We start from the raw sequence: 25,285 nt of genomic DNA, 5'->3' as shown, positions 1-25,285 counted from the left end.
TATAAGGGTCCAAATATAACATTTTACAAATGATCAAATTCTGATACAAAACCATTAGCCTATAATCATAATTTCCGACAAACTGATACTGAAATACAAATAAATAATGTAAAACTAGTTTGCACTTTTTCTAACTTTATGCACTTGTTTATAGAACTTCCACATCCTAATTTAATCTAATATGGTTCAGGAACAACTTGAAATGATCTATAGTACTGAAATGACGATGCTTCCACTTGCAGTGCTAAGGCCAACCTGTTGAAATAACCATATTGCTGAAATGTAAAAAAAAACAAAAAACAATGTCGAGATTAATATAGCACTGCAGATAAGGTTGTGTTGAAGTGATTGCCTTCTTGGGAGTGAAAGTGGGAAAACATCTGCAGAGGCTTCCAACAACATAAGCCTACCCACGCCTGCACTCCCAGTGCACTCCCATTTACACACTGCACACGTGCACTTAAATACTGGCTTGCAATTTAATTTGAATCAATATTTAGTCATTTAACAGACTCTCCTAAATAGTGTACACTACTCAAATAGTGTAGATTAGCGAATGCCTCAGAATTGTGGTAGTTATGGTGAAAAATTACAATTTACACAACAAATTACAAATATCAAATATTTTTCTGCTGTCTGTGAATAAAATCGTAAAAGTTAACGTTCATATTCAGAGACAGCAGAAAGATATTATACAATATTAACCTCAACTCAACTCAACTAGTGTTAACTTTAGAATGAATAGGACTGTTTGCGTAATAAGATCAATACAACATCATGTAACGTTTATCCTTCTCTTCCTGATAAGATAATTGATGGGAAAGGGATCACCTGTGGAACTTTCCAGGCCTTAAACTGTATATCTTCAATGGTATTTGACCTTTCACCCCTTGGTATTGGGTCACCAGCATATTATTCATAACGATAAGGACAGTTTGTTGGACGTATTGTCTGTTTGCTATGCCATTGAAATAAACAATGCAATCAAGATATATTGAATGCAATCAAATTAAAATCCCCCCAATCTCCATGAACTAATGTGTACTTAAACACACTCACCCCCACCCACCCACCCACACACACTCACACTCACACACACACTCACATTCAGAAACCACACACACACACACTAAGAATCCACTCACACACAAACACACACAAACACACGTGCCCCAACCAAACGTACACGTCACACCCCAGCGGGTCCTCCATGTGCTACAGAGTATACAGTATAATCTCTGGTCGGTTCCCTTCCTCTGTCTGTTAGGCTGTAACCACTCGCTCTCTCTGTCCATCTGTTGCTACCTTGTCCGTCCACCTTCATTCTTACGACTGCCTGGTCGCCTGAACTCTTCAGTTATTTGGTATCAGGTAAACAACACTCCGAAAGCTAAAGGCAACGTCGCAAACACATGTTTTGGGTCTAATCTTTGGGGGGATTAGAAAGGTTAAGCCTTCTATTGAAATGCACCGAGAGGGATGAGCCGAGTCCAGCCTGGCCTGAATTTGCTTATGAGCTGCTGTGCTTTATTTATTTTCGTGTTTTTTCTTTTATGGCATGTGGACGTTATGCAAATGTATAATAGTTTTAGAGAAAACAAGATTGTTAAAAGTACAATGAGTGGCTTCATGAATAATTTATTCTTTTCATTTCTGTTGATAACTATAGTGGCTTTAACCCCAGGTCAAGTCAATGTTAACCAGACTTTTTGTTCTGGAGTACAGATGCTGGAAATCTAGACCTGATTACAGGCGTCATACCAGGTTCTGCAGAAATGTATCAGACACTAATACAGCTGTTTCTCATTGCCCGGTGAGTAAGGTTATAATAGTTAATACTTGTTTTAAACCAATAGTGAGTAGAGTTGCTTGTCATTAAATTGGTGCTAGATCATGCTATAGAATGATATAGTGTATTTTATAGGTTAATGTTGCTGTTTTATAAACTTAAAAGGCACCCAGTGCAACTTTATGTAAACATTCAATGAAAAATAAACATTCAATTTCTAGTCTTTTTTAAACGTAGTAAGTTTCAATAACTCCATACCATTACATATCGACATTCAAGGAGCAAAGATGAGACGTCGCTGTGTGGTGAGAACTGATAGAAAATCGTAAACAACAACAATCGCCGGTGGGGAGAAGCCATTTTTCCATTGGCTGGAAGCCTGCTTTATTTATTGTAGTTTACAAAAAATAAAGAAAATGGCGGCATTGTTGTTGTTATCGATTTTCTATCAGTTCTCACCACACAACGACGTCTCATCTTTGCTGCTTGAATGTCGGTATGTAATGGTATTGAGTTATTGAAACTTACTACGTGTAAAAAAGACTAGAAATTGAATGTTTATTTTTAAGCCTCGAAAGTTGCACTGGGTGCCTTGAAAGTACATTTCATGAAAGTAAAATTCAAACAAGATAAGCTTCTTTGATTTAAATCTGGGGGAATATTCAATGAAAGCAAGAAGTAAAAGCTTTTGCATTCTCCAGAAAAAAAAAAAAAAGCCCCCTAATTTCTTCAATTGATCAGAGTCGTCTGCCCGACTGGTGGTGCCATCCAAGGACCCGTCTACGATGACACGCCCCACCCAGAGTTCCTCAACCCTTCCTGGATGTCCGGCCTCCCCGACAGCTCACTCCTCTCCGAGGTCACCATGCCGGGCACCCACAACACCATGGCTGTGTTTGGAGGCGCTCTCGCCGAATGCCAGTCCTGGAGCCTTGGGTCCCAGCTCCGTGCCGGTGTGCGCTTCCTGGATGTGCGCGTGCGCCACGTGAAGGGTAACCTCAACATCCACCACGGTGTGTCCTACCAGAGGGCCCACTTCGGCCATGTCCTGCAGGGCGTGGTGGACTTCCTGGACGAGTATCCCAGCGAGACCGTGCTGATGCGTGTGAAGGAGGAGTTGAGCGAGACGTACGACATCTACGGCGCCGTGGTGAGCTACGTCCACCGCTACGCCAGCTGGGACATGCTGTGGCACAGCCGGCTCATGCCAACCATGGGGCAGGCCCGGGGGAAGCTCATCATCCTGCAAGACTTCCACGGACCGGACCTGGGAATGCGCTACGGTTCCCTTGACATAGCTGATGACTGGAAGGTATGAAATACTATCTGATGGGCTCATGTGATTTCTACCAAGGTGGAACCAATTTGTCATTAATTAAAAAGAAGCCACTGCAATCACATATGTTTTAAGTGAGGTGTCCACGCAGTTTCATTTTGTTATTTGTTTCGCTTTAATCCCCCTTTACCCTCACTAGTCACCCTTCATCACTCATTCTAGTCACTTGCCCCCTTTATAGGTACCCTCCTTACGGCAAGTGCCGAAGAAGTGGCAGAGTGTTCACAAACATCTGGAATTGGCCCCAGTGGGAAACATGGCCCAGATGTTTCTCACCTACACTAGTGGGACTGGGGTCTTCGCCTACCCAAGTGCCGTGGCCAAGCGCATCAATGCCCAAATGTGCAACTACTTGACTGGCAAAACGGGGAAGGACCACCGCTTTGGAGTCATCATCATGGACTACCCAGCAGCCCCCATTATTCAAATGATTATTGACTTCAACTGAAGCATGATAACATGGCCTCCAACACATCCAAGATTTGAATGCAACTTTGAGATGGCCTATGAAATATATCAGGAAATTCTGATTCAGCTGTATATTTGTATGAGTCCATGTTATCTATCATTTAAGACTCTGAATATAACAACTGAATAAAAGAAAATCAACACTATATACATAAATATTAGGTTAGGTTGTGTCATTTATTGATGTTTTTTTTACACTTTTAAGAAAATAGGAAAACTATGAAATTCACGCACAACACGTGCACACACAAACGTACACTCCCACAAAAATACACAAAGTCATGCTGTGTTATAGTTCTAGGAGATGAAGAAATGACTTATCAATAGGGGAAATGTCTTAACGTCCTGTTTCGACAGAGAGCCCCTTAATTCTCTCTGCACACTGCGTAAAGACGAGGAGTTCCGGAGAAAGTATGCACTGTAGGATTATCAAATTGTATTTTCTCTTTTGGAGTCATTCTAATGATAAATCTCACGCATCAATCTCCCTCCTCAACAGGTGTGAAGTACAGAACATGGAGAACAAGCCCCAAGGTCCTCTGTTGCTTTCAGTGATAGGTCGGTGTACTCTTCCGTAACTTGCTCACGTTTGTCTAGACTTCTCTGTTGATCAGTATGCCTTTAATGTTGTGCACGTCCTTGAACACCTTCTTCTCTGCCTCCTTTATGCAGTTGTACTGAATCTCATGATATGGATGATAATGGTCTTCGCAATTGGACTGGGTAGGTTCCTTGTGCTGAAGTGAAAAATTCCAAACTTTTGATTTATGACTAGACGGTCAGTAAATCACTTTGGGGTGATACTAGTAAATGGTAATAGATATTTGAAATTATTTCAGCTCTTTTACTTCAACTCAATGATTCATGAGATAATGAAATAAAAAAAATAAAAACGATTTTGTAATGAGGGCAAAGGAGTAGAAAGGCCATTTTCTGTAGTTTATTGATAGAAATGTGGGAGGGTATTTATTAGATTTGAATTAACCATAAAACAAATCATCAACTATTTCAGCCCTATTAGAATCCTCATCGTGATAATAATAATGTTCTGATATCCCACAATACTCAACCAGGGACCATCCATTTAAACAGCTGTCCTGCCCAGCCCTACATCCCCATCTACCTGATGGTGCTGGGGGTCAGCAGTCTTCTCTTGCTGGCCCTAAGCTACGTCCAAAGCTCAAGGAAGCAGTGTGTGGTCAGCATCCTGACCTCCGCCTGCATCAGCCTTCTGCACATCTTTACCACCTGTTGGTTTGTGGCAGGTGAGAGGATCAGAGGATTGGTTGCTATTGGTAATAAGAGATGAGGTCACAAACCTGAGGTTTAATGGTCCCTAATTAGGAATTAGGGACCATTAAATCCCACTTAGCAATCTATTTATTATTCATATACTGGATGATCTAACACAGCTAACTCTGGAAAGCAGAAATCAAAGACCAATTTATAAATCAACGGACGAAGTGAGTGCACAGTGCACACACTTCATGCATCATCCTCCATCCTTATGAAAGCTGCATGTCTCTGTCCCTCTATAGGCACCCTGTGGGTCTATTCTATTTACCCCCCCAGCTACTCAGACGCCGTGGACGGATACTGCCAAAAGAATGTCTACCATTTTGCTTTCTACCTCACCAACCTATGCTGGCTTCTTGTGATTGTGACGTTATTATACGGCGGATGCCTCCTTCTGCTGAACTGCTTGGACGCTGGCACCAGGGGGCGTGGTTTGTCTCGCAAGAATAATGATTCGTATGGCGGAACCAATTCTCATTCTATTGTGACGATTGGCTGTACATGAATTTTGGGATAGCTTTGTCTGTGTGTGTGTGTGTGTGTGTGTGTGTGTGTGTGTGTGTGTGTGTGTGTGTGTGTGTGTGTGTGTGTGTGTGTGTGTGTGTGTGTGTGTGTGTGTGTGTGTGTGTGTGTGTGTGTGTGTGTGTGTGTGTGTGTGTGTGTGTGTGTGTGTGCGTGCGTGCGTGCGTGCGTGCGTGCGTGCGTGCGTGCGCGTGCGTGCGTGTGTGTGTGTTAATAAATAAATTGAACAAACAAAACATTAAATCAATAAATAAATTGGCTTACATTTATTTATTCTATATATTTATAAACCATTAGTGTCAATTATGAGTATTTGGAAATACATAATATGTAATAGTTTCAGGCACTTGGAAAGTTGCCTGTTCGAGTTAAGGGTCCTTCTTCTATACTCGCGCCTTATGTCGTCGTATTACTGTCAGCGGTCTGTAAAGTCGCATTGTTTTTTTTTTATACGGAACGCTAGCATTGTGATTAAGGCATATAACTACATAACCTTCAAGAGCGTCGTTGCTAAAATTGTATCTAGTCCCAAGTGGTTTCTTTTATATTAATTTGTGAACGTGGCCGGGTCTTTGCTTGTAAGCATGTGGGGATCCAGCCGCCGTGTCCTTCAGGAGGTAGTGACGTCTCATTTCAGGTGTTTCTCCCAGACACCATGCAAGGTTCGTGCATTGCTTGATAACTGACCCATCCTTAAATATGGTGCACAGAAATGGCTGAAGCAAGTTAATGCACAAGTTTATGCACTGCCAAATGGTCAACAAATATCTGTACGCGTTCTAGTCCCCACTTGGGCTCAATGCTTGTGGTGATGGTTGCTTGTACCACGTTTATAATAACTAAGTGTGTATTGTTAACAATATATTGTATGTACATGTATACTTTCCCATAGAATACAGTTGTGGTGGAGCGTTGGTGGCAAGTCCCGCTGGCCAAAGTAGGTCGGGCCCCCAGACTTCATCCACGAAGACACAGGATTTACAGATTAGTGGAGGACACCAAACTAGTGCCGAAAGAGAAGAACATGGAGCTGATTCTGACACAAACGGTTGAAAGTCAGTATCCCAAATGCTGCCGATCATGTGTCTGGTTACTCATTTTATCAGGAACTTTCAATAAGGACGTTAATGGTTGATGTGCTGGTTTTTCACAGAGCTTGGGGGGCGAGGAGACACAGTGTGTGTGAAAAAATCTGTTGGCAGAAATAAACTGCTGGCTCAAGGTCTCGCGGTTTATTCATCACCAGAAAACAAACAGATGTTCGCCGAGGAGATACGGGTATGCGTTTCGTCTTGATTCAAATCACTTGGTAAAATGACAATGGGTTATTTGAACCTCTTTACGTTATAAACATGCCCCTAACTTATTCAAACATCTTTCATCAACAGCTTTTGCATGAAGGGAAGCCAGAGGATAGAATCCAAACACGCACAGGACAACTTGTAAGTGTTTTACTTCCTTTTTCATATATCCTTTCATTGTTTTTTCGTTTGCCTTAAGCTTTAATATAGATATTAGTGGGCCCCTAACACACCATTTGTAGACGTTCCCAAAATTCAGCCGTGGTACAGAATTACGGCCACTGCGAGCCAGTCGAACATTGAGTCGCACTTTCCCTAAACGCGCCGTTTCGGTGTCTGTAGCTTTAATGCAAATGAGGAGGAGAGGGGGGTCAAAGAGGAGGGTGGGGGTGTGGCCCTGAGCAGCTTGCGGCCACGGTACCATGTGCTCTGTTTACAGTCTATGTATCGCAATGGCGAGGCGCACACAGCCTTTGGCCGTGTTCTGTAAATATTTTAGAACACTCCGGGTACTCCGACAGGAGTCCTGGAGCTCTATATCTAAATAATGTCATATTATGCATAGATATCTATATCATATAATATATATTATCACAGCCAAATGTTGTGTGCGCCTCCAGACGATATTATGAATCTCAAACGACTGCTGCCCGCTGCCGAGGGACCACCTCCTCGGCAGCGGGCAGTGCCGAGGCGCTGGTCCCTCGGGGGCAACAATCCCTTTCTCCTCCATGTCGCAGTTCATGTACTTCAGGGAGTCAAATCCAAAGTTCCTTTCCCCCAATTCTTTCTCAACCATGGCTGAGATAACCCCAACTACAGTCTTGTTGTGGAAATACCAGAGACGTCAGTTATCCAAATAACAAAGAAGTGTACTTCTTTACGTTACAGTGTGTGTAATCGCACACACACACATGTGGCGCACGCAAGGTCGTAGCTCATTGTCTCGTTGGCGGGCCAAATTCTCTGGGCTGGCAAGGCAGAGAAAGGGGAGGTGGCATCTTCCCTTATGACGACATACGGGGAAAATGACGCGTCTGAGCTTCGGCGGATCATAATGCCTAATGCTCATTTTACACCCAACGAAATTTCTAGCTACTGGGGGAGCATAGGTAGGCTAGGGGAACTCGTATTAATGTTAGAAAACCTCAGAAAGGGAAATGTTCATGCCATGGGACCTATTTTTTATTTATTTACAGACGGTGGACCTCCTGAAATCCTCACAGTTGAAGATTAATAAATGGCCCTCGAATGAGTATACACTCACCAAAGAGATTGCCTGCAGGCAATTTGCCCGGAAGGTATTTCTGATTTATTTTCAGGGTGATATTAGACCAAATAAATTTCTTTAATTGCCGGATTATTCAAAATTGTGACGTCTCTACTCAGATGGGAGTTATTGTGCCCCTTCATGCGTTGACACTTCCAGAGGAGCCCATCAAGGATGTAGGAGAGTACTGGTGTGAGGTTACGGTAAGACATGTCTCGGATCTTTTAACAACCTTACTCAATACTACATTATAGTGTGTAGACAACAAGTTGTATGCATGTCTGATTTGGTTTTTTATTATAAATGTGCTTATAATTCTTGTTTCATTAGAGGATGTTGGTCATAGTAAAGTCCAATAGTTGGATCAAAAATAAACTGGGATCAAAAGACGTTTTTTTTTTTTCTAACCCTTTTTTTTCTTCCTTTTCAGGTGAATGGAATAGATACTGTGCGTATCCCAATGTCGGTTCTGCCCTACGAAGACCCATCTGCAAAGGAGCAGAAAAGGTTGAGGCAAGAAAATGCCGTTTCTATTACAATGGAGGCTAGTTCTGAAACGGCCGCTTCAGCGTTGGAAGCTTCTGACGTTGGGACCTCTCCTGATGTGGAGTCTTCTGCCCCTCCAGGGACCTCGCCTTCTGAAGACAAGGCAGGACCACCAATGGAAAACCACCCAAAAGATGGACTGAATTAAAAGTCCACTTAAAGAAAGGAGGATTATCATGTTAATAGAAAAATAATGGATCATGATCTGGGGACATCGATGTGAATAAAGAATGCAAGATCAATTTAGTGTCTTTTTGATTTTTATTATACTTTATACCGAACATGTCTGCAATCATCGCCAAGAAATCTCTTCACTTGGCTGATTATTTTCAGGAATAAAAATACTTACAAATTCAAAACCAAAGGCCTTGAGTATTACCTTTATGAACTCATAGCAAGTCTTTTGGTCTCCCCTCACCAAAGAATACCACAAAATAAAACTCTTCGGGCCCCTAGCTATCTTTATTCTCTAATTTCCTTGTCAACGTAAAGATGGACATGCAGTTTTATTGCCACTTAGTGGCTGCATCACAAATGTAAAACGGGTAAATACTGACATTCGGTTAGAAAATGATTAGACTTTCACATGCTCAGATTCAAAAGTATTCCAGTTCCAGCATTGGTCTGTGTGACTTGTTTGTTAACTTTATATATATTGTTCTTGTACATTATGGTTTGACAATTATAAAATTATTAATTTCATCAAAACTTTTGAGTTTGTTTATAAAAGCTGGCCCCAAAGTCATTGAGATGATAACATCAGCACAGAAATCCCATACTGCTTTGCTCAAATGTGACAATTGAGTGGTCAGTGTCTTAAGTGGTAAATGGGAGTCAAAGGAAAGAAAATGCCCTGCAAAAATAATCTTTATTACGTTAATACCAATTTAGGGTGAAGATGCAACATGTCACTAATGCTATGGGATGAGTTGAAGTGGACTAAATTAGAGCATGATCAATGGTAGATGATAAATATAATAAAGATATATTCTAAACTAACTCATGGAAATTGAATGGGTTAGGGTGAGGGTGTCACATTAGCATTTACTGGCTAGAGGAATAGTTATGAAGCACTTGTTTAATCTTAGGAAATATGTTTAGGCTCTTATCAGAAGCTGTTAAGGGGTAGACACAGGACAGCTTTTGCTGAAATGCAGGAGCCAAACATTATGTTAGAATACAGTTAACAAAAAAATCCCAATATGAACAATTTTAAACACAAGATGGACAAAAGGGGGGAAAAATGGAGAGGTCTGTTTTATGAGAAAAATATTTCATCCCAAGCAACAGTTGAAGAACGCCTTGGCTCGGGTGAAAAAACACTGGAAAGCTTTATATCTACGGTCAATGCTTCTGCCAAAAATGCTTCGGCAGGCCCCAGGTTGTCAAGAATACAGCTGCTTAGAAGCCATATTTTGCCTGGGTCTGCCGGCGCGTTAGCTTATTTTCGGCCCAGTTATTCTTCAATTCCAGCTCCCGTTCCTTTGCCTACAGATAAGAGACAGGAGGTTAGGATTCAAAAGGTTAAGAAATCTTCAGAATATAAAAACGAATGACTTTAGAACAGATTAATTGCAATTGTTACATAAATACTTAAATTCCTAATTTTACGCCTGTCTGTATACCGAAGTGATTTCACTCTCTTATCTTTTTTAAAACAGCACCAATAATTGGTTTGCATCTTGACAATACTTGCTATTTATCTATCTATCCATCCATCCATCCATCCATCCATCCATCCATCCATCATACATATCCCTCTCAAAGGTGGCAGCAGTAGCAATAGCAGCGCAGAAGGACTTACCTGGTGAATAAGATATGTAATCTGGTGCTTTCGTCTCTGCTGTCCTGTAGGTTGGTCTCCCTTTTTCTGAAAACAAATGAACAAATTAAATGCACAGTCAATAAGATGATATAAACAAATAAGACAACAATTACACATTTAGAACTGATCATGTTTGACACAAACAATAGCAAAACGAAACCTTACAGCATTTAAACCCTGCAAAAATGGTGACTCGTTTTCAGCTGACATCTACACTGGGGACATGTTCTCACCACTTTTGAGAGTGGCCGATTTTTGCCACTATCACTTTTTAAAATAATGGATTGTATCATTTGTTTCTATTTGGACATTGGGTTAGGAGAATTGTGATATTAGATGTGGTTATAGCTGGGCTTACTGACATGCAATGGCGATTCTATAGTAAATGTTATAGCAGCCTGTTCGATTAACATGTTCCTGCAGTAGTGGATGCGATACATTTGGATGACTTGTGCGGTTGATGCGTTGTGCATTGCATTCTGAACAATTTCCTTTTTAATAAAATATGTACAAAACTGAATTATCTACTCTGACCTCATAACAATCCCCTCCATTACATTTCCTGAAATTGCATATATTAAAGCTCCTTTAAAAAAGAAGAAGTTGCCCTCATGTCCCGACTACTAAATCCAGAAAATGTTATGACATAAAGTCCTCTACAAGTAATCAATATTAAATCAAATATAATTAATTTGTGATTCATCTATCAAAACCTCCAGTGCAGGCTGATGTTGGTGGAAGATGAGCATGTGTTAGCGTCACAACTCACCTTGCTGAAGGACTTGCGCTCTTGTTTTTCCTCAGTAACGTTCTTGGTCATCCACTGCTGGTTGCCACTCAACTGGTCATCGCCTTTAATCTCCAGAAACTTTATTTCCTCTTTGCCCCGGTTGCGTTTCCCCTGAAGCCTCATGAACTGTCGCGGGAAAAAGATTTGAAAAGGAAAAAACTAAAAAAGGAGGCTTAAATAAGCATTACCCTTCTGAAATAGACAGTTACAACTCGATAGAGTCTTTCAATAAGGGTATAAAAGTACATTACTGCAAGAGAAACCAAAACCAAAACAATGGAGAAAGGTTGCGCTTACTGCCTCCTCATCAAACATTTCCGAGGATCCCGGCTCATCATCGTCCTCGTCATCATCAGCTTGTTCCGGGTTTGCTTCTGGGTAGTACGGCTGGTTATAAAAACCCTGTCCCATGTGGAAACATTCAGAAAGTAAGAGAGGTTCCCATTTAGTTTAGATCGGAGATCAGCTCACACATGTACAGCAGGCATTCTACAGTTCTTCATACCGGAGCTCCCGGATCCGGTGATGGCTGTGGGTACTCTGGGGGGTGGCCGCTCCAGGCCCCAGGCCCCTCTTGGCCGGAGCCAAAGTCCAGCGGGGCGTCCGATTGACCGTCTTCGTCGACACTGGGCACGAAGGGAAGGGTAACCATAGGGGCCCGGGATTCGAGGTCTGGGATGGGGGCCGCTGCGACGGGGAGCGACACCGTACTCTCCCCGAGGGAGAAGTAGTTTTCTGGGGCCACATCCTCCTCGTCATGGTCCTCGGCGGCTATTTGCCTGGCGAGCTGCAGGGCCGCGGACTTAGCAGCAGCCTTGATAGCCGATGGAGAGGCGCTGGAGCCAAAGCCCTTAGCCAACGCTGCAGCCTTCAGACCTTTAGGTTCCACAGCCTTGGTGAGTGTGTAGGGTATCAGAGGTCTGTTCATCGCCTTCACGCTCATGTTCCTGGGCTGAGGTAAGAGAGAGGAAAGGCCTGTGCCAGACCCCTGTTTGGAGGGAAAGGTTTGCAAATGAAATTAAATGGTGTACTAGATTATACTAACAGATAGCATTTGCTCCTAGATTACCTTACATCATTTTGAGGAGCATGATTGATGTTGCATGTCTCTAAATTAAATCCCCAAATATAGAAGTAGGTTTTAACATCTTTAGGTAACATAACATGTATACACTGCATCTTCAAGATTACTTCCATGCCAAGTGGGAGTTGTTTCATTACCTGTGGTTGCGATAACCTTTTCCTTTTTGGTTCGTCGTCATCGGAATCCGACTAGACACATTTAGAAGCATATTATTACCGGTAGTTATATTATTAGGTTGATGCCGTTTGATGAAGCAGAAATTGAAGCTTAGATTTCGTTAACTTACATTTTCTCTTTGGATCTTCGGTATAGTAATTTTGACAGGCTCTGTACGTTTCTTCGGTTTGGGCAAGTCGAAAAGTAAGCCCCCCTTTTGAGGCTGCGAATCGGGGCCATCCTGGACTGAAGTGGCCCTGGATGAGATGCTGGACTTTGCCTGCCTGCTTGGCTCTTCACTTCGAAGTGCACTTGACGTTGCCTTTTTAGGTGCTGGTAAAACTGAAAATAGCCCTCTACTCGGTTTGCTCTCCGGTGCAACACTAGTAGAAGTTTCTTCGGAATCACTATCGTCACTGCTTGCATAGGCAACTAAAGACATGTTGGCTGATGTTATTTGTGATGCTGGGGCACCTAGCGGACATGTATAACTAATTTGTTCAATCTTCAACCACTCCTACTAACGTTTACTTGCGTTTTTTGCTTGGCTGCCAAAGTCTTTCGTATCTTACTTGAAACAACAAAAAAAATGTTTTTACTACCAGCATGCAGAATGAGTAGTGGCTATGACAAGGCCATCACAGCGAGCTTGGGGTCCATCTAAAGTCGGATTAACGTTACAATCTAGGCCGCGATTGATAATACCACTTATCTTCTGCGTTTGGAGGACGTTAATTTCGGGTCACTTCATGAGGAATAGTCTGACATGGATCTATTCACTGATAAATTGATATCTGGGTTTCTGCAACCAAAAATAGCAACGTCGGATCAAAACATACCTCTTTTTTTCAAGTCGAATACTATCCACTGTTGCGCAGGTTCTCGCGCATGTTTACTTCTTCGTTTTGAGTTTAGCGTTGTCCCAATGTACCTCCAGGCCCTACAGCTCACGACCGCCACCCAGTTGTGCAGTGGGATCTGCATCTCCAAATGCATTTTTATTAAATTATTTACTTGAACTTAAATGCATCATGTCACATCACACTGACGGTGTTTGGAGTACATATACGTCGTTCTAATGGCCTCGTTGCTGGTTATACCTGAACCGTTTACCAAGCTTTGCCCAAACAAGAATAATGCATTTTGTCAATGGAGGTCCATTAGTTGCATACTGTACGCAACCAACAGGGGCGCTGGAATTAATTGCCACTGAAACCAGTGGGTGCGTCTACGAATTGGGAAGCGGGTTACAATTTCAAACCTAAACAGTCAAGAGAGCGAAGATCGAGACCGGGAAAATATCATCCGAAATCCATTTTAAAGCGAGCTAAAGGTTATAGAATATTATTCTTAGCGTTTAGATCGATAAGAAGGGACAAAAACTGCGGAAATATAATTTCTTCACATTTGTTGTTCCTTCCTTGCATTTTATATTATTGCTTCAAACCACGGCGTTGTTTGTTTATTTGCAGGTGTTTTTTCGGGATACCAAACCAAGCGTTATTACCGTCCGCTCTCATACATCTCCACGTATTCCTTCCAACATGCCGAGGTCGAATAGGCAAAGGGAATACAAACCTGGTGATCTGGTGTTCGCCAAAATGAAGGGATATCCACATTGGCCTGCGAGGGTAAGCAAGCAAGCAAGCAACCATTCAGGATTGTTTTGTTTTCCTCCTTTTTTTATTTTGTTGGATGACAACGGACGGCTGTTCAGTTTTCATAGCCCATGCATGTAAGGCCTCATGTGGGTTAGCTACCATTAGCATAGCTCGGTTGTGTTAGCTCACTATAAAACATGAAACGTCTCCGGCGGCCGTGGACGTTGCGGGCCGCCTGGACCCAAGTCCGTTTCACTTGGTGTCAATCGGGATCCGTTAAGGAAGACTGCACGAGCTCGCCTACAACTACCAATGGCTGTGCGTGTAGGCTGTTGTTCTGGCGCGGGCTCTCTCTTGACGTAACAAAAGGTGCATTCGTGGTACACATGCTGTTGTTCACATTATGTGCGCTAACGTGAATGTGTATGTTCATTCGCTGGGGGGTAGAGGCAACGGTCATTTGGTGCTTTTGAAAAGGAGCCACGTCGCTCACCAGCTGTTGGAAACATGTTTAGTTTATGTTCAGTGTAGAATTGAAAGTTTCTAATCGCCCTTCTGCCCGCGGTTCTTATCAGAAGCTGCACATTTCCCACTGAGTGGAAGCGTCTACCTGTATGAGTATGATTATGGTCCACTCGTTCTTTAGACTATAATGCCGCCGACTGAGCGTGGGCGCTACTTGTCTAGCCACTTTCAAATTTGTGTACAGTAGTTCTGAGTAAACTGCACCACTTAAATGAAAGTAGGTGACAGTGTATCCCTCTCTCCATTCATTCCCTTAGATTACTGGGGAAAGGCTATTAAAATAATTTGACCAGTTTAGGAAATACAATGATCCACATTATAGTGTTAGTGTTATAGTAAAACGTGCATGCATAACACTTAATATTGTTCCGTGATTATTGTGTCCTTGTTCCATGATTAGCATTTCTCTCCTTTACTGTATTTTGTTGTCTAATTACATGCCCTACCTGGTGTAACTTGACAAACTGGCCTCATCTATGAATGGCCATTTCAAAGAGGCTGGAAACCTCAACAGTGACTAACTCTGTATGGCACACACTTGTTGTGTGTCTGTATCTGATTGACTATGTGTTTGGGCACAACTTCACTGTCATATTTATATATATATGGGATCGGTACGTTTTTATCTGTTGGATCACAGATTGACGAGTTGCCCGAAGGAGCAGTGAAGTCACCCTCCAACAAGTATCAGGTGTTCTTCTTTGGCACACATGAAACGTGAGTTAAGCGTGGTCACGATGGCTGCACCATTCTCATGTTATTAAAAACATGTACATAAAAAGGTCAATGTATATATTTTTGGGGATATTTGTATGCAAAAAGTATGCATGTATGTATGTACGGAGTTGTTCTTTTGTGAACCCATTAAACGGAAGAGGGAAGGTGGTGCAGAATAATCAGTGTCATGTTTTTCTACTCCAGGGCCTTCCTGGGGGCCAAAGATCTGTTTCCCTACGATGAATCCAAGGAGAAGTTTGGAAAACCAACCAAAAGGAAAGGCTTCAGTGAGGGACTCTGGGAGATTGAGAACAACCCCACAGTGACGCATGAGGCCTACGAGGTGCGTGTCAAAGGCTTGTCACATCTTTCTGGCTGCAAACCGGACGCTATCAATGATTTGTCTATGTATGCTTGTTAAACGGCAATTTCAATTTGATCGGCTATGTATAGGAACAACTTTTGAAACATGGCCCTGAGGTTGTTTTATAGGAAACAATAATAAAAAACATCTGGAGGAGAGCCTATCCAGTTGGACACTCAACACAAGCTCGTTAAAGCATTAATTGAGATTTATGTATTTTCAATTTGCCTAACCAGCCAGGGTCAAGGGAGTTTTGACTTGCAAATCTCGATTGACTATGTAAAACCACCAACCAATAAAACCAGGGTTCAGAATCAAGAGCTATTCTGTGATTTGCTAATGTGAACACAATCTTGGGTCAATTTTAACCACTGTGCTCCATCAAATATCCAAGTGTGTGTCTACATTTAGGCTACACAAAGAAAATGTTAACATGCATCATACAATACTATAGACTCCTGTAATATGCCACCAACAATACCCTGTTCTAAGATAAGATGATGGGTTAATTGTAGAAAAATAAAAGTAATGAACATCTTTTCCCCACTTAGGCTGAAGAGAAGGAAAGCTTGGCCGATGGGAAACAGGAGGCTGTTGCCGTGGAGAAGGCTGAGGCAGAGGGCAGCAGCGATGAAGACGAGGGTGCCCTGGTCATCGACGAGAAGAACGAACGAGGCGGGGCCAAGCGGAAGGCAGGGGAGTCAACGGAGGTAGGCTTCCACGGTGCCGTTGGAAGAGGGAACTTTTTGGTCTAACGTCTTCACAAGTGAGGCAGAAGACAATCAAATCAAACAATCAAGTTGGGTTAGTACAAACAATTCCAAGTGCAGCATGACAAAGTAAAAGCATAATATTAACTACAGTGTGAAGAGTAGCTATAGGAATCAGAAAGACATGGTAATAACTAAACCGCTACTAAATGGTTAAAAACGTGGCTCCCTGGGTAGGGCACGTACGATTAAGGCTCAGTCCTGATCGCAGCAACGCAGGTTCGATTCCTGCCCGTGGTCCTCTGGCTGCCTGTCCTCCCCTCTATCTCCCATACTTTCCTGTCTATCTCACTCTTATAAAGCTTAAAAATGCAAAAATTAATCTGGAAATAAAACAAAAAAACATAAAGTGATCTTCCAGTCATGCATGCTCCGGCCTCATCCTCTTTTCCGTCTGCTAGGCTTCTCCCAAGCGTCTGAAGGACACAGGAGGGGAAGGCGACTCGAAGGCAGACGACAAGAAGTCCAATCAAGAGGCCAAAGCCAACAACGTGGTGGGGCCTCCATCTGCCGCACTCTCCTCACAGAGCGAGTCGAAAGCAGAGTCTAAGAGCGATGCGCCCGTGGAGGAAAAGCTAAGCGCAGATAAGGTGCGTCACCTGTCAAGAGGGGGAAAAGGGAAAGACAATATTGTTCAGAAATTGTATGGACTAATCATTTTGTTGCGCTATCCCCCATTCTCCTTCTAGCCTGTGACGGAGAGTGCCTAACAGCAAATGGAAATCGAGGACCTGGAATTGAATGGAATCCGAGGCGCCAAATTGATTGCACTGCAGGATGCTAGATTTCGGCTGTTATCCAATAGAAGAGTTTTAAAAGCTAAAGTGTTTGTATAGAAAAAAAAAATAACCAAAACATTTATTTGTCATTTTGGGGTATTATATATCCCAGAGTTTAAAGTTTCCTAATCTGATTTCAAACAATTTGAATGGAGCAATTTAATGCTCATTTATACATGGGATTTGGTGGTGTGTATATATATTTTTTATTTCCAAGTGCAATTACATAATCACATACGCTAGGTGTCAAACATGGTTAATTTCTGTGAGCTAACATGGACATACACATTTCTAGTAATACTTAAATTCCAAAAATGGTCTTGTGTTTTTGTGGATAAAAAGAAAGAATGCTTTCATCCCTAATCATGTATCGCTAAATCTCCCGTCTGACCATTTGGTGGGACATCGGTGCTTCATAAAGTACATCTCTTACCTTTCGATCTTAGCCTCAACACAGCGTTTATGCAGTCAAGGTTTAATTTCTCTTTCATTTGTCTCACCTAGCCTCTCGACATATTTCAGTTTCTTCAGTGATTTATCTTTCACAAAAGTCGTCGCTAGTACAATGTCGTCTTGTTCAATGTAGGAAACGTACTTGATTATGAAGTCTTTATTTCTTTTGATTGCTTTTGCATGCTTTATAGTAGGTAACCATGTTGTGCTGTTAATGTCACTGAATCCCACAGACAATTTCACAAGGGTATTGTTTTTTTTTGGAAAGAATCTTTTAAAAAAGGAAAAAAATAAAGTGAACATTTTGATGGTGTTGTTGATTTTCCTCTGTGCCCATTGCCCTGTCGATGACATGCATTAATGAAAGCAGACAGACATTCCCAAATATTATTGTGTACATTTTGGGTGTTAGAAAGTGGAGAAATTGCATTTGGAAATGCATTTTGATGTTAAATGTAGCTCTTTGTTTTTTTCCCCCCATACTTTTGAACAATGTTTTTAGGATTATATTTAAATGTAAATTTTGGGGGGCATTTTAAAATGGTTGTACAACGTATCTTGTATTTCTAAGTTGCTAAGAATGCTGTAGTACATTGATAATGCATACAATTGAATCCAGACATATAAACCTGTAATTAAGCCCTATTGCCCGCAAGTAAATTGATTGTATCATTCCCAAAGGCATCTCATTTAATCGTGCATATGTTGGCATTTTTCATTTATTTTTAAATTAAATGCAGTTATGTTTTCATTCTTCCTCGCGATTAGTCTGCTTCAAAGTTAATTATGTTTCTTTCATACATGTTTTTATTATTATAAATCCAATGTGGAATCAATGATGATCTAAATCCTTTAAAAAAACAAAATAAAAATCCATAAGTAATGGTAAACTGGAATGGTTAAGTTTAACTGCCGTTCTCCCAAGCAGACATCCTCTATTCATGTCACCAACCACTACTGTTGCCACTGATTTATTGAGCATAGAAGGGATATGGCCCCTGGCTTCATGGCTGAGGACTTACTGAAGAAATAACTTAATAGTGGGAATGTTTCTGCATTCATTTCTCTGTTTTTGCTGACTACCATTCAAGTTTAGTATACTGTGTATAAGCAGTTGTAGACAGTACATTTAATAAATATGTTGATTAGAAAAATACCTGTGTTATGTCTTTTTTATTATCAATCTTGAATTAAGTTTCCCTAGCATGTCGACACAAACGTTTTTTGGAAGAATAGAACAGTGTGCTTATGAATACAACACAAGCATTATTATTCAGCCTCTAGAAACAGATTCCTGCCTAGAAAAAGCTTTGGCTGATTTAAAAAGCAATTCAACTTCCTCTGATTTTTTTGCAAATCCGGATAGGTGAACACACTATAAGGAGGAGATATAATAAATAGCTTGTATCAGGTTTACATTATAAACCGTGTCCTCCATTCCACTAGGGGGCGGTGATGAAATCCAACTCGTTTCTTGACCTGTGTACATGTGACATTGAACCAAGAGCATCCCGGACCAATGCACTGCTGAATATATCCATTTAGCTAGAATGAATTAATCTTTCTTATTTTTGTGGGACCGCTCTGATCGTGAAACATATTGATATGCATCATCCAGCAAACGGGATAATATTAGCATTGCCCCGAAGCGTTCCTTTACAAGAGGAGTAGGAGAGAATCTGGACACGCACCAAGACAACTTGTTCGCCAATCAGTGTTAAGCAGAATGCGTCTTACAGCTTTTCTTTCGATGGCAGCCAAGGTTGTTTTGCCCAAGGACTATCGCTATGGAATGAGCAGGCCTTGGACAGAAGCAGCAAAAAAGCGTAATCCACTGGGCAAGAAGAGGAGAAAGGTGTTCATTGAACCAATAGCCTCTCAAGACTGGTCTGTTTTCAAAGGCGACACTGTGAGTTAAACTACTTGTTTTGCTCTTCAAAAGTATATTAAGATGAATGCATACATATGCTTTACTGTCTGTTACTGTGCCACCCTATTTCAGGTTGAGATTCTAGCTGGTAAGGACAAAGGGAAGCAAGGAAAGGTGGTCCAAGTCATCCGAAAAAGAAACTGGGTTGTTCTGGAGGGGCTTAACACGGTAAGAACAACTAATTTACCCATACAAGACTGTTTGTTTATTATTGTTATGCTTACAGTATAATACAGCTAATGAAACGAACATATATTGTTATACCTTCCTCAATATTCTTTTTTATAACATAGCTTTCCTCAATAGTCCCACATGTACTACTTAAATCCTTTAGATGGAGCCAGACGACGTTCTCCAAGCATGGGCTGAGATGCGTAAACTCAGCTGCTTGCCTTGACTTCTGTACCTCTGCCATTTCTTCTCTCAGCATTTCAGGTACATTGGAAAAACATGGGACTACCGTGGCACGTACATAGCCAGTGAGGCTCCGTTGTTGCTAGAAAACGTAACCCTGATCGACCCCACAGACAGGTAATCCTTACAGTAACTAGAGAAATACAGTAGCCGATTAATAGTGACATCCATGGCACTAGAAATCTTTGCCATAGCTAATGTGTGTTTTTACGAGGGAGTCGTTTTGATGACCGTAGCGCTCTTTTCAGGAAGCCAACGCCGATAGAATGGAAGTTCACAGAGGAAGGAGAGAAGGTTCGGGTTTCCTCCAGAACGGGTCGAATCATCCCCAAGCCCATCTCTGAGCGCTGCGATGGCATTGTGACGCAGCAGTGGAAAGGTGTGCAGCGGTGGCCGTTATGGCTTTGGCTTGATGGAAATTGATTTTGTAGTGATGAGATGACATATTTATTTCATGCACAGCTTTCAATTATGACTTCTTAATCCTCACGGGGCCTAAATACTAGTAGACATGACATAACGCCATAAAGTACACTTCTTGTTATTACGGGCAATAAAACATTTATTCCATCCCGCTGACCGCTTTAAGTGATTATGGCTTTGCTGAGTTGCACAAAATGTGGATCACCAATTAGAATTCTGTGCTTGCCGAGACATTGCATCATTTCCTTGTTGACATTATTCTGAACCATGACCATGTATGGCTTTGCAGACGGGCCGAAAGACACCAGTCCGGACGACACTCTAGAGAAGACCTACGTGCCGTCGTTGAAAACCCTGGAGGAGGAGGTGATGGAGAGGCTGGGTATCCAGGAGCAGCGTAGGCCCCGGCGGTCTTACTGGTACTGAGTTTGAGGAACCAAAGAGAGGCCCTCACTCAGACTCGCTGTCTCTTTCCCACGGCACGTGAAGATGCCGAGTTATTTCTCGAACCGCTGAAGGGGCATGTTTGGAATGGGACACGATAACAATCATACAACATTGGTTATGTGGAATTTCTTATGCCGAAACCCATGATGGGGGGGAAATGAATACATCAACAGAGTTGTCATTATACCCTGCATCCCAGATGGTTTCTACCTGAAATGATTAATGGTAGAAGAGCTGGTATTATCTTTTTTTTTCTCTTTACAAAAATAAATCATACACCTAAACTAGTTGTGTAAAGGTTTGGAATTTATTTAGGACTGTACATCATTCAGTGCAAAACAATCAATTCATACATGGCGCAGACGGTAATCCTTTCCTAAATCTTCCTAAGATTGCGAAATGGAACATTAAGATTGTGGAGCAAATACATTTACATTTCATGAAGTTCGATAAATGTTTACTGTATGCAAGCTTTGTTCATTATATAACATTCATTTATTAGTCAACACACGATCATTGACTCCCTCGTTGAAGCACTTCGATAGCTCACGCTTGTAAGTAGTTTCAGCAGTGGTATGATTGGTTCAACTGTTGCAATATGCCTAGTCATAGTTTATGTTGGGTTCTGTCCCTACCGTCCACCGCTGCCCATCTAACCACCTCAAGCCGATGATGTGTGAGGTAGCTTACTTGTATTACTGCGCCCCGATGAGTAATTAATGCTGTGGAAAGGTAGTACTGTCCCGGAGCTGCCAAGGCGCCGTGTCCAACATCACAACTTTCTTTTCAGTTTTTTTTTTATTTTTCAAAAGTTGGTAGACAGAGTCATACCAGGTAATGGAGGAACTCCAAAAGGAAATACCATGTGGACGAGGTTTCACGAATGAGCAGCTTCACCAGAAGCCTCCCATTATCCTTGTTTGACACTGGAAAGTATGACTCATAATCTCCTTTAAAAAGAGCACTGACCAATTAATTAGAAATCAGCATGGCACAGGGAATGAACAAATATACAAAGTTTAAAAAGAGGCACTTCACTTTATCTCAAGTGGATCCTATTTTATGGCTGTTTTTGCACTTTTAGTCTGCCTTGCCTTTGTTAGACATTAAGAAAAGACACACAAGAGCCATTTAATACACCATAGTCCTTAGTCATTGATCCCTGAGCTGCTGCGTAAGGGAAGGGTAGCGGTCTGAGACGTGGGCATCTTTCACTTTCCAGATGCCTCAGTCTGTGTGCTGGGATTTGATCCAGGCCCTCCTCTGGATTGCTTGTGATTTCTCAAAGGTTCTTTCTTTCTGGTTAGTCAGCATGGTCTTTGTGCAGACCTGTGGCTCAATATCAATGTCTAGCTACAGTCCTTACTGTTTTATGGTTGTTTGCTTTAATTCTGAGCCATGAGGGATCGTCGGTTGGGATGTCCAATTAACTGGAATAGTGGTACAATTTCCCGCAATAGACTATCTTTCCCCCAAACTTATTACTGTGGTTTGTCAGAATACTTAACTCCTTCCAGTCATATGGGGTGACTGTTAACTTCTGGTCTAAGGGCTACAAAACATTTAAAACCGCTTATCTGGGGCTGTTAATCATAGCCCTTACACAATAAAATATTATGTGTATATATATCATTTATCTATTGTATACAGGTCGTGTGAGTGTGTTATATTAAGTTAGCATTTAATATAATTTATCATTAGATATAACACACTCACAAAACCTGGAACAGTTTTTACAAGCAATAAATCCTAACTTTTAATGCGATGCTTGTCAGCTTTCAAGACCCAATAATTCTCCCATCCATTGATCACAGCATGGGATTATGAGCTTTCTGTGCAGGTCACTAAGAGCCACTTCAGCTCTATATGTTAACATCTGTGTACTGGAGATAGAGAAAAATAGCCCCTTCTTTACTTTTCGCTTGTCATCTCCGTTTTTTGCAGCCACTCTCCTATTAATACATGCTGTGTCTAAATTTAGTAGGTACCAGGTCTACAGCTGCAGAGGCATCTATAGCTTACTAGAACGCCCAAAAGGGATGCGTCAGGGATATGAAGTGCGTCACAGTTCCACTGTCTGTCCACGTGTTGTCGCCTACATTTTAGTAGGTGGCCCGGTGTTACATGTAAAGATTGGTGAAGCGTTGGTTTGGGTGATGCAACAAGGAGACAGGGATGATGATGACGTGGAGCACGGCTTCTATTCCCAGCTCTTTGGGCTGCATCCCACAATACTGCTGCCACTCGCATCACCGGAGGGAGGGGGGAAAAAAGCAAGTCAGCGGAAACAAGACTTTTGAGGTTTCCTGTTTTAAAGGAGGAGAGAATGATTGGTTTGGTTTTTTTTTCATCACTGCATGAGGATCAGGACTTGACTATAATGGGATGAAGGCAAGGGGTGACTGGTGTTTTAAAAGTTGGGTTGTGGGCGTTTCTTTGCCGTAACTATGTAATATTTAAAAGTATAACACTATCAGTCTGGGCATGCACGTCATGGGCATGGACGCGCAAAATATCCACCCTGGTCTATTGTCTTTCATTGCCTTATTTGGTGAGTCAATTCATTTGGTTACCATTGCTGGTAACCAAGTTGAGTGAACCCGGCAGTGATTCAGGCAGAAAAGATGAGACTTTATAGGCAGAGTGAGCACAGCTGTTAGTTTTACAAGTGATGATTCAAATAGACCTACAGTTCTGTTGGAACACTAAGGTATTGCGAAAAAAACTCCTGTAGAAATGCATTGAACAGGGAAAATTGGTGGGAAGAGGGGAGGTACTAGTATATAAGAGACAGTTTAGCTGACTAAGCAAAAACCAAGAAGATCACAGAAGCCTCCCAGAAGATCCTAACAACCAGCCACAACACCATAGCAACTATCTGGAATCTCATAGCAGCCACTCAGAATACCATAGCAACCACCTAGCTCGGTCGCAAAGCAACCATGTACAACACCCTAGCAACCATAACACGCTAGCAACCACACATAGCAAGTACCATAGCAGCCACTCAACGCCACAAGACCCTCTTATCCCAGACAACCCAGATCCTAAAGCATCTACAGGGCAAGTGCCTAGAAACACCTTAGTAACCACTGAGCAAGCACCTAGCAACATGCTAGCAACCACCACGGAACATCCTTGCCAGGTAACCATGAACATAGAACACTACCGCCAATGCACATTTGACCTGTCAATGAGCCACAAATCATTTAATCTTCTTGTAAACACGTGTATTACACCTTTTAGATGTCAATATTGGTACACAACTAAGAAAAATAATTAAAGAAACATTTAATTCAGAGACGGTTTCCCACTGCAAAGCAACTCAATGACCTCATGCAGGAGCAGTATGACATTGGACTGTAATTATTGTTGTTGGAAACCATAACTTCAGCCTGCCTCTGAGATCTGAAGCATGACTTTCTGTGTAACTATTGATTACGTTTGATCTAATTTAGACTTTCTCTCAGTGCATTCTTGTACACAGGATACACATCATTTTAAATGAATGGGGAGAAAAGTGATCTATTTATTTCTTCGAGGATATAGCCTATATTCATAATGAATGGTTCCAGTTCAGCTTAGATAACGTGATTCATGTTTCATCACCAGTGTAGAATTTCAGTGCAGAATCATGATCTGATTTTTCAAAAAGTATTTTAAAGATTACGCCTATAGAGTAGGATAGGTTCTATACACTCAGGCCATGTAAGCCTGCCATAAATAATGCATTTAGTTATTTATATTATTATTAAAGGGGGGCTCTGCTTCCATTCAGAAATTACAAGAATACACTCACATGCCCGTAGCCAGCTAAGGTCACCGAGGTCACACACGCACACGCACACACGCACACGCACACTAATTTTCGACCCACGGTTGATGCAACCCAATCTGTGACATATATATTCCACCTTTCTCACCTCATCTTAAACGGAGGACTCTGTTGACTGAATAAAGTGTTTTAAGTGTCCGATTTCGTAGGATAAATCGATTAAACATGGTGGTGCCAAGAGGATAGTAAGGCTATGGCGCACGGCCAAACACCAGCTGATGGCGAGCCCTAGGCCATGCGGTATTATCATCGTATTGTTTATTTTCTGCTTATTTCCGAGGATGCTCATGATTGTGATTATTTGCAAGGTGATTCCTCTTTGTGATTCCTCAAAAGGTTTTAAACCGGGTTTACGGCCGGGACTGTGAATTGCATCTAACAAAAAAAATATTTGATGTCTAGGGCAAACTAGAAGAACCTGTAATTTGAAAGACAATACAATAAAATAAAATAAAAACTTTAATCCAGCAGCCTGGGCCTATAAATTATCATAGGCAGTTTTGATACAAAAGTCAATATCCATACATCCAAAGTCAATTGAACAAAGTATGACCATACACTGAAGAGAGTGGGAATACAGAACGAAAATAACACATAAGACACATATCAGTAGGAATAGCCGCTCTCAGTTATCCCACCAGAAT

At 41.7% G+C, this 25,285-nt stretch overlaps 6 protein-coding genes across 6 annotated transcripts; 5 read left to right on the top strand and 1 right to left on the bottom strand.

Annotated features, from left to right (window-relative positions):
- The first annotated feature begins 1,238 nt into the window (after positions 1 to 1,238).
- On the top strand, positions 1,239 to 3,741 carry si:dkey-266f7.9 (uncharacterized protein LOC100006223 homolog). Its single transcript, XM_056583166.1, has 4 exons — positions 1,239 to 1,371; positions 1,726 to 1,813; positions 2,531 to 3,101; positions 3,307 to 3,741. The coding sequence occupies exons 2-4, from the start codon at positions 1,776 to 1,778 to the stop codon at positions 3,571 to 3,573; spliced, it is 876 nt and encodes a 291-aa protein (XP_056439141.1). The 5' UTR covers positions 1,239 to 1,371; positions 1,726 to 1,775; the 3' UTR covers positions 3,574 to 3,741.
- Positions 3,742 to 3,851: 110 nt separating this feature from the next.
- Positions 3,852 to 5,486, top strand: LOC130375984 (transmembrane protein 272-like). Its single transcript, XM_056583167.1, has 5 exons — positions 3,852 to 4,004; positions 4,093 to 4,151; positions 4,266 to 4,316; positions 4,667 to 4,858; positions 5,132 to 5,486. The coding sequence occupies exons 2-5, from the start codon at positions 4,109 to 4,111 to the stop codon at positions 5,392 to 5,394; spliced, it is 549 nt and encodes a 182-aa protein (XP_056439142.1). The 5' UTR covers positions 3,852 to 4,004; positions 4,093 to 4,108; the 3' UTR covers positions 5,395 to 5,486.
- Positions 5,487 to 5,789: 303 nt separating this feature from the next.
- On the top strand, positions 5,790 to 8,770 carry mrpl9 (mitochondrial ribosomal protein L9). Its single transcript, XM_056582423.1, has 7 exons — positions 5,790 to 6,073; positions 6,304 to 6,466; positions 6,565 to 6,689; positions 6,800 to 6,853; positions 7,912 to 8,013; positions 8,102 to 8,185; positions 8,413 to 8,770. The coding sequence occupies exons 1-7, from the start codon at positions 5,996 to 5,998 to the stop codon at positions 8,674 to 8,676; spliced, it is 870 nt and encodes a 289-aa protein (XP_056438398.1). The 5' UTR covers positions 5,790 to 5,995; the 3' UTR covers positions 8,677 to 8,770.
- prcc (proline rich mitotic checkpoint control factor) lies at positions 8,638 to 13,293 on the bottom strand. The gene is made up of 7 exons (XM_056582422.1): positions 12,514 to 13,293; positions 12,365 to 12,415; positions 11,649 to 12,131; positions 11,441 to 11,545; positions 11,123 to 11,269; positions 10,333 to 10,398; positions 8,638 to 10,016 (listed from the first exon to the last, which is right to left on the bottom strand). The coding sequence occupies exons 1-7, from the start codon at positions 12,823 to 12,825 to the stop codon at positions 9,930 to 9,932; spliced, it is 1,251 nt and encodes a 416-aa protein (XP_056438397.1). The 5' UTR covers positions 12,826 to 13,293; the 3' UTR covers positions 8,638 to 9,929.
- A 274-nt stretch (positions 13,294 to 13,567) lies between these two features.
- On the top strand, positions 13,568 to 18,746 carry LOC130375485 (hepatoma-derived growth factor-like). The gene is made up of 7 exons (XM_056582426.1): positions 13,568 to 13,716; positions 13,856 to 14,014; positions 15,150 to 15,226; positions 15,431 to 15,569; positions 16,142 to 16,300; positions 16,762 to 16,950; positions 17,050 to 18,746. Exons 2-7 carry the CDS (start codon positions 13,928 to 13,930, stop codon positions 17,068 to 17,070), a joined length of 672 nt encoding a protein of 223 aa, XP_056438401.1. The 5' UTR covers positions 13,568 to 13,716; positions 13,856 to 13,927; the 3' UTR covers positions 17,071 to 18,746.
- Positions 18,747 to 19,037: 291 nt separating this feature from the next.
- mrpl24 (mitochondrial ribosomal protein L24) lies at positions 19,038 to 21,163 on the top strand. The gene is made up of 5 exons (XM_056582424.1): positions 19,038 to 19,501; positions 19,595 to 19,690; positions 19,950 to 20,053; positions 20,185 to 20,315; positions 20,649 to 21,163. Exons 1-5 carry the CDS (start codon positions 19,319 to 19,321, stop codon positions 20,783 to 20,785), a joined length of 651 nt encoding a protein of 216 aa, XP_056438399.1. The 5' UTR covers positions 19,038 to 19,318; the 3' UTR covers positions 20,786 to 21,163.
- Positions 21,164 to 25,285: the final 4,122 nt, after the last annotated feature.

The sequence above is a fragment of the Gadus chalcogrammus genome, chromosome 22, assembly GCF_026213295.1.
Source record: "Gadus chalcogrammus isolate NIFS_2021 chromosome 22, NIFS_Gcha_1.0, whole genome shotgun sequence".
In the NCBI taxonomy this organism is placed as follows: domain Eukaryota; kingdom Metazoa; phylum Chordata; class Actinopteri; order Gadiformes; family Gadidae; genus Gadus; species Gadus chalcogrammus.
This window is presented reverse-complemented; position numbering and strand designations above follow the sequence as displayed.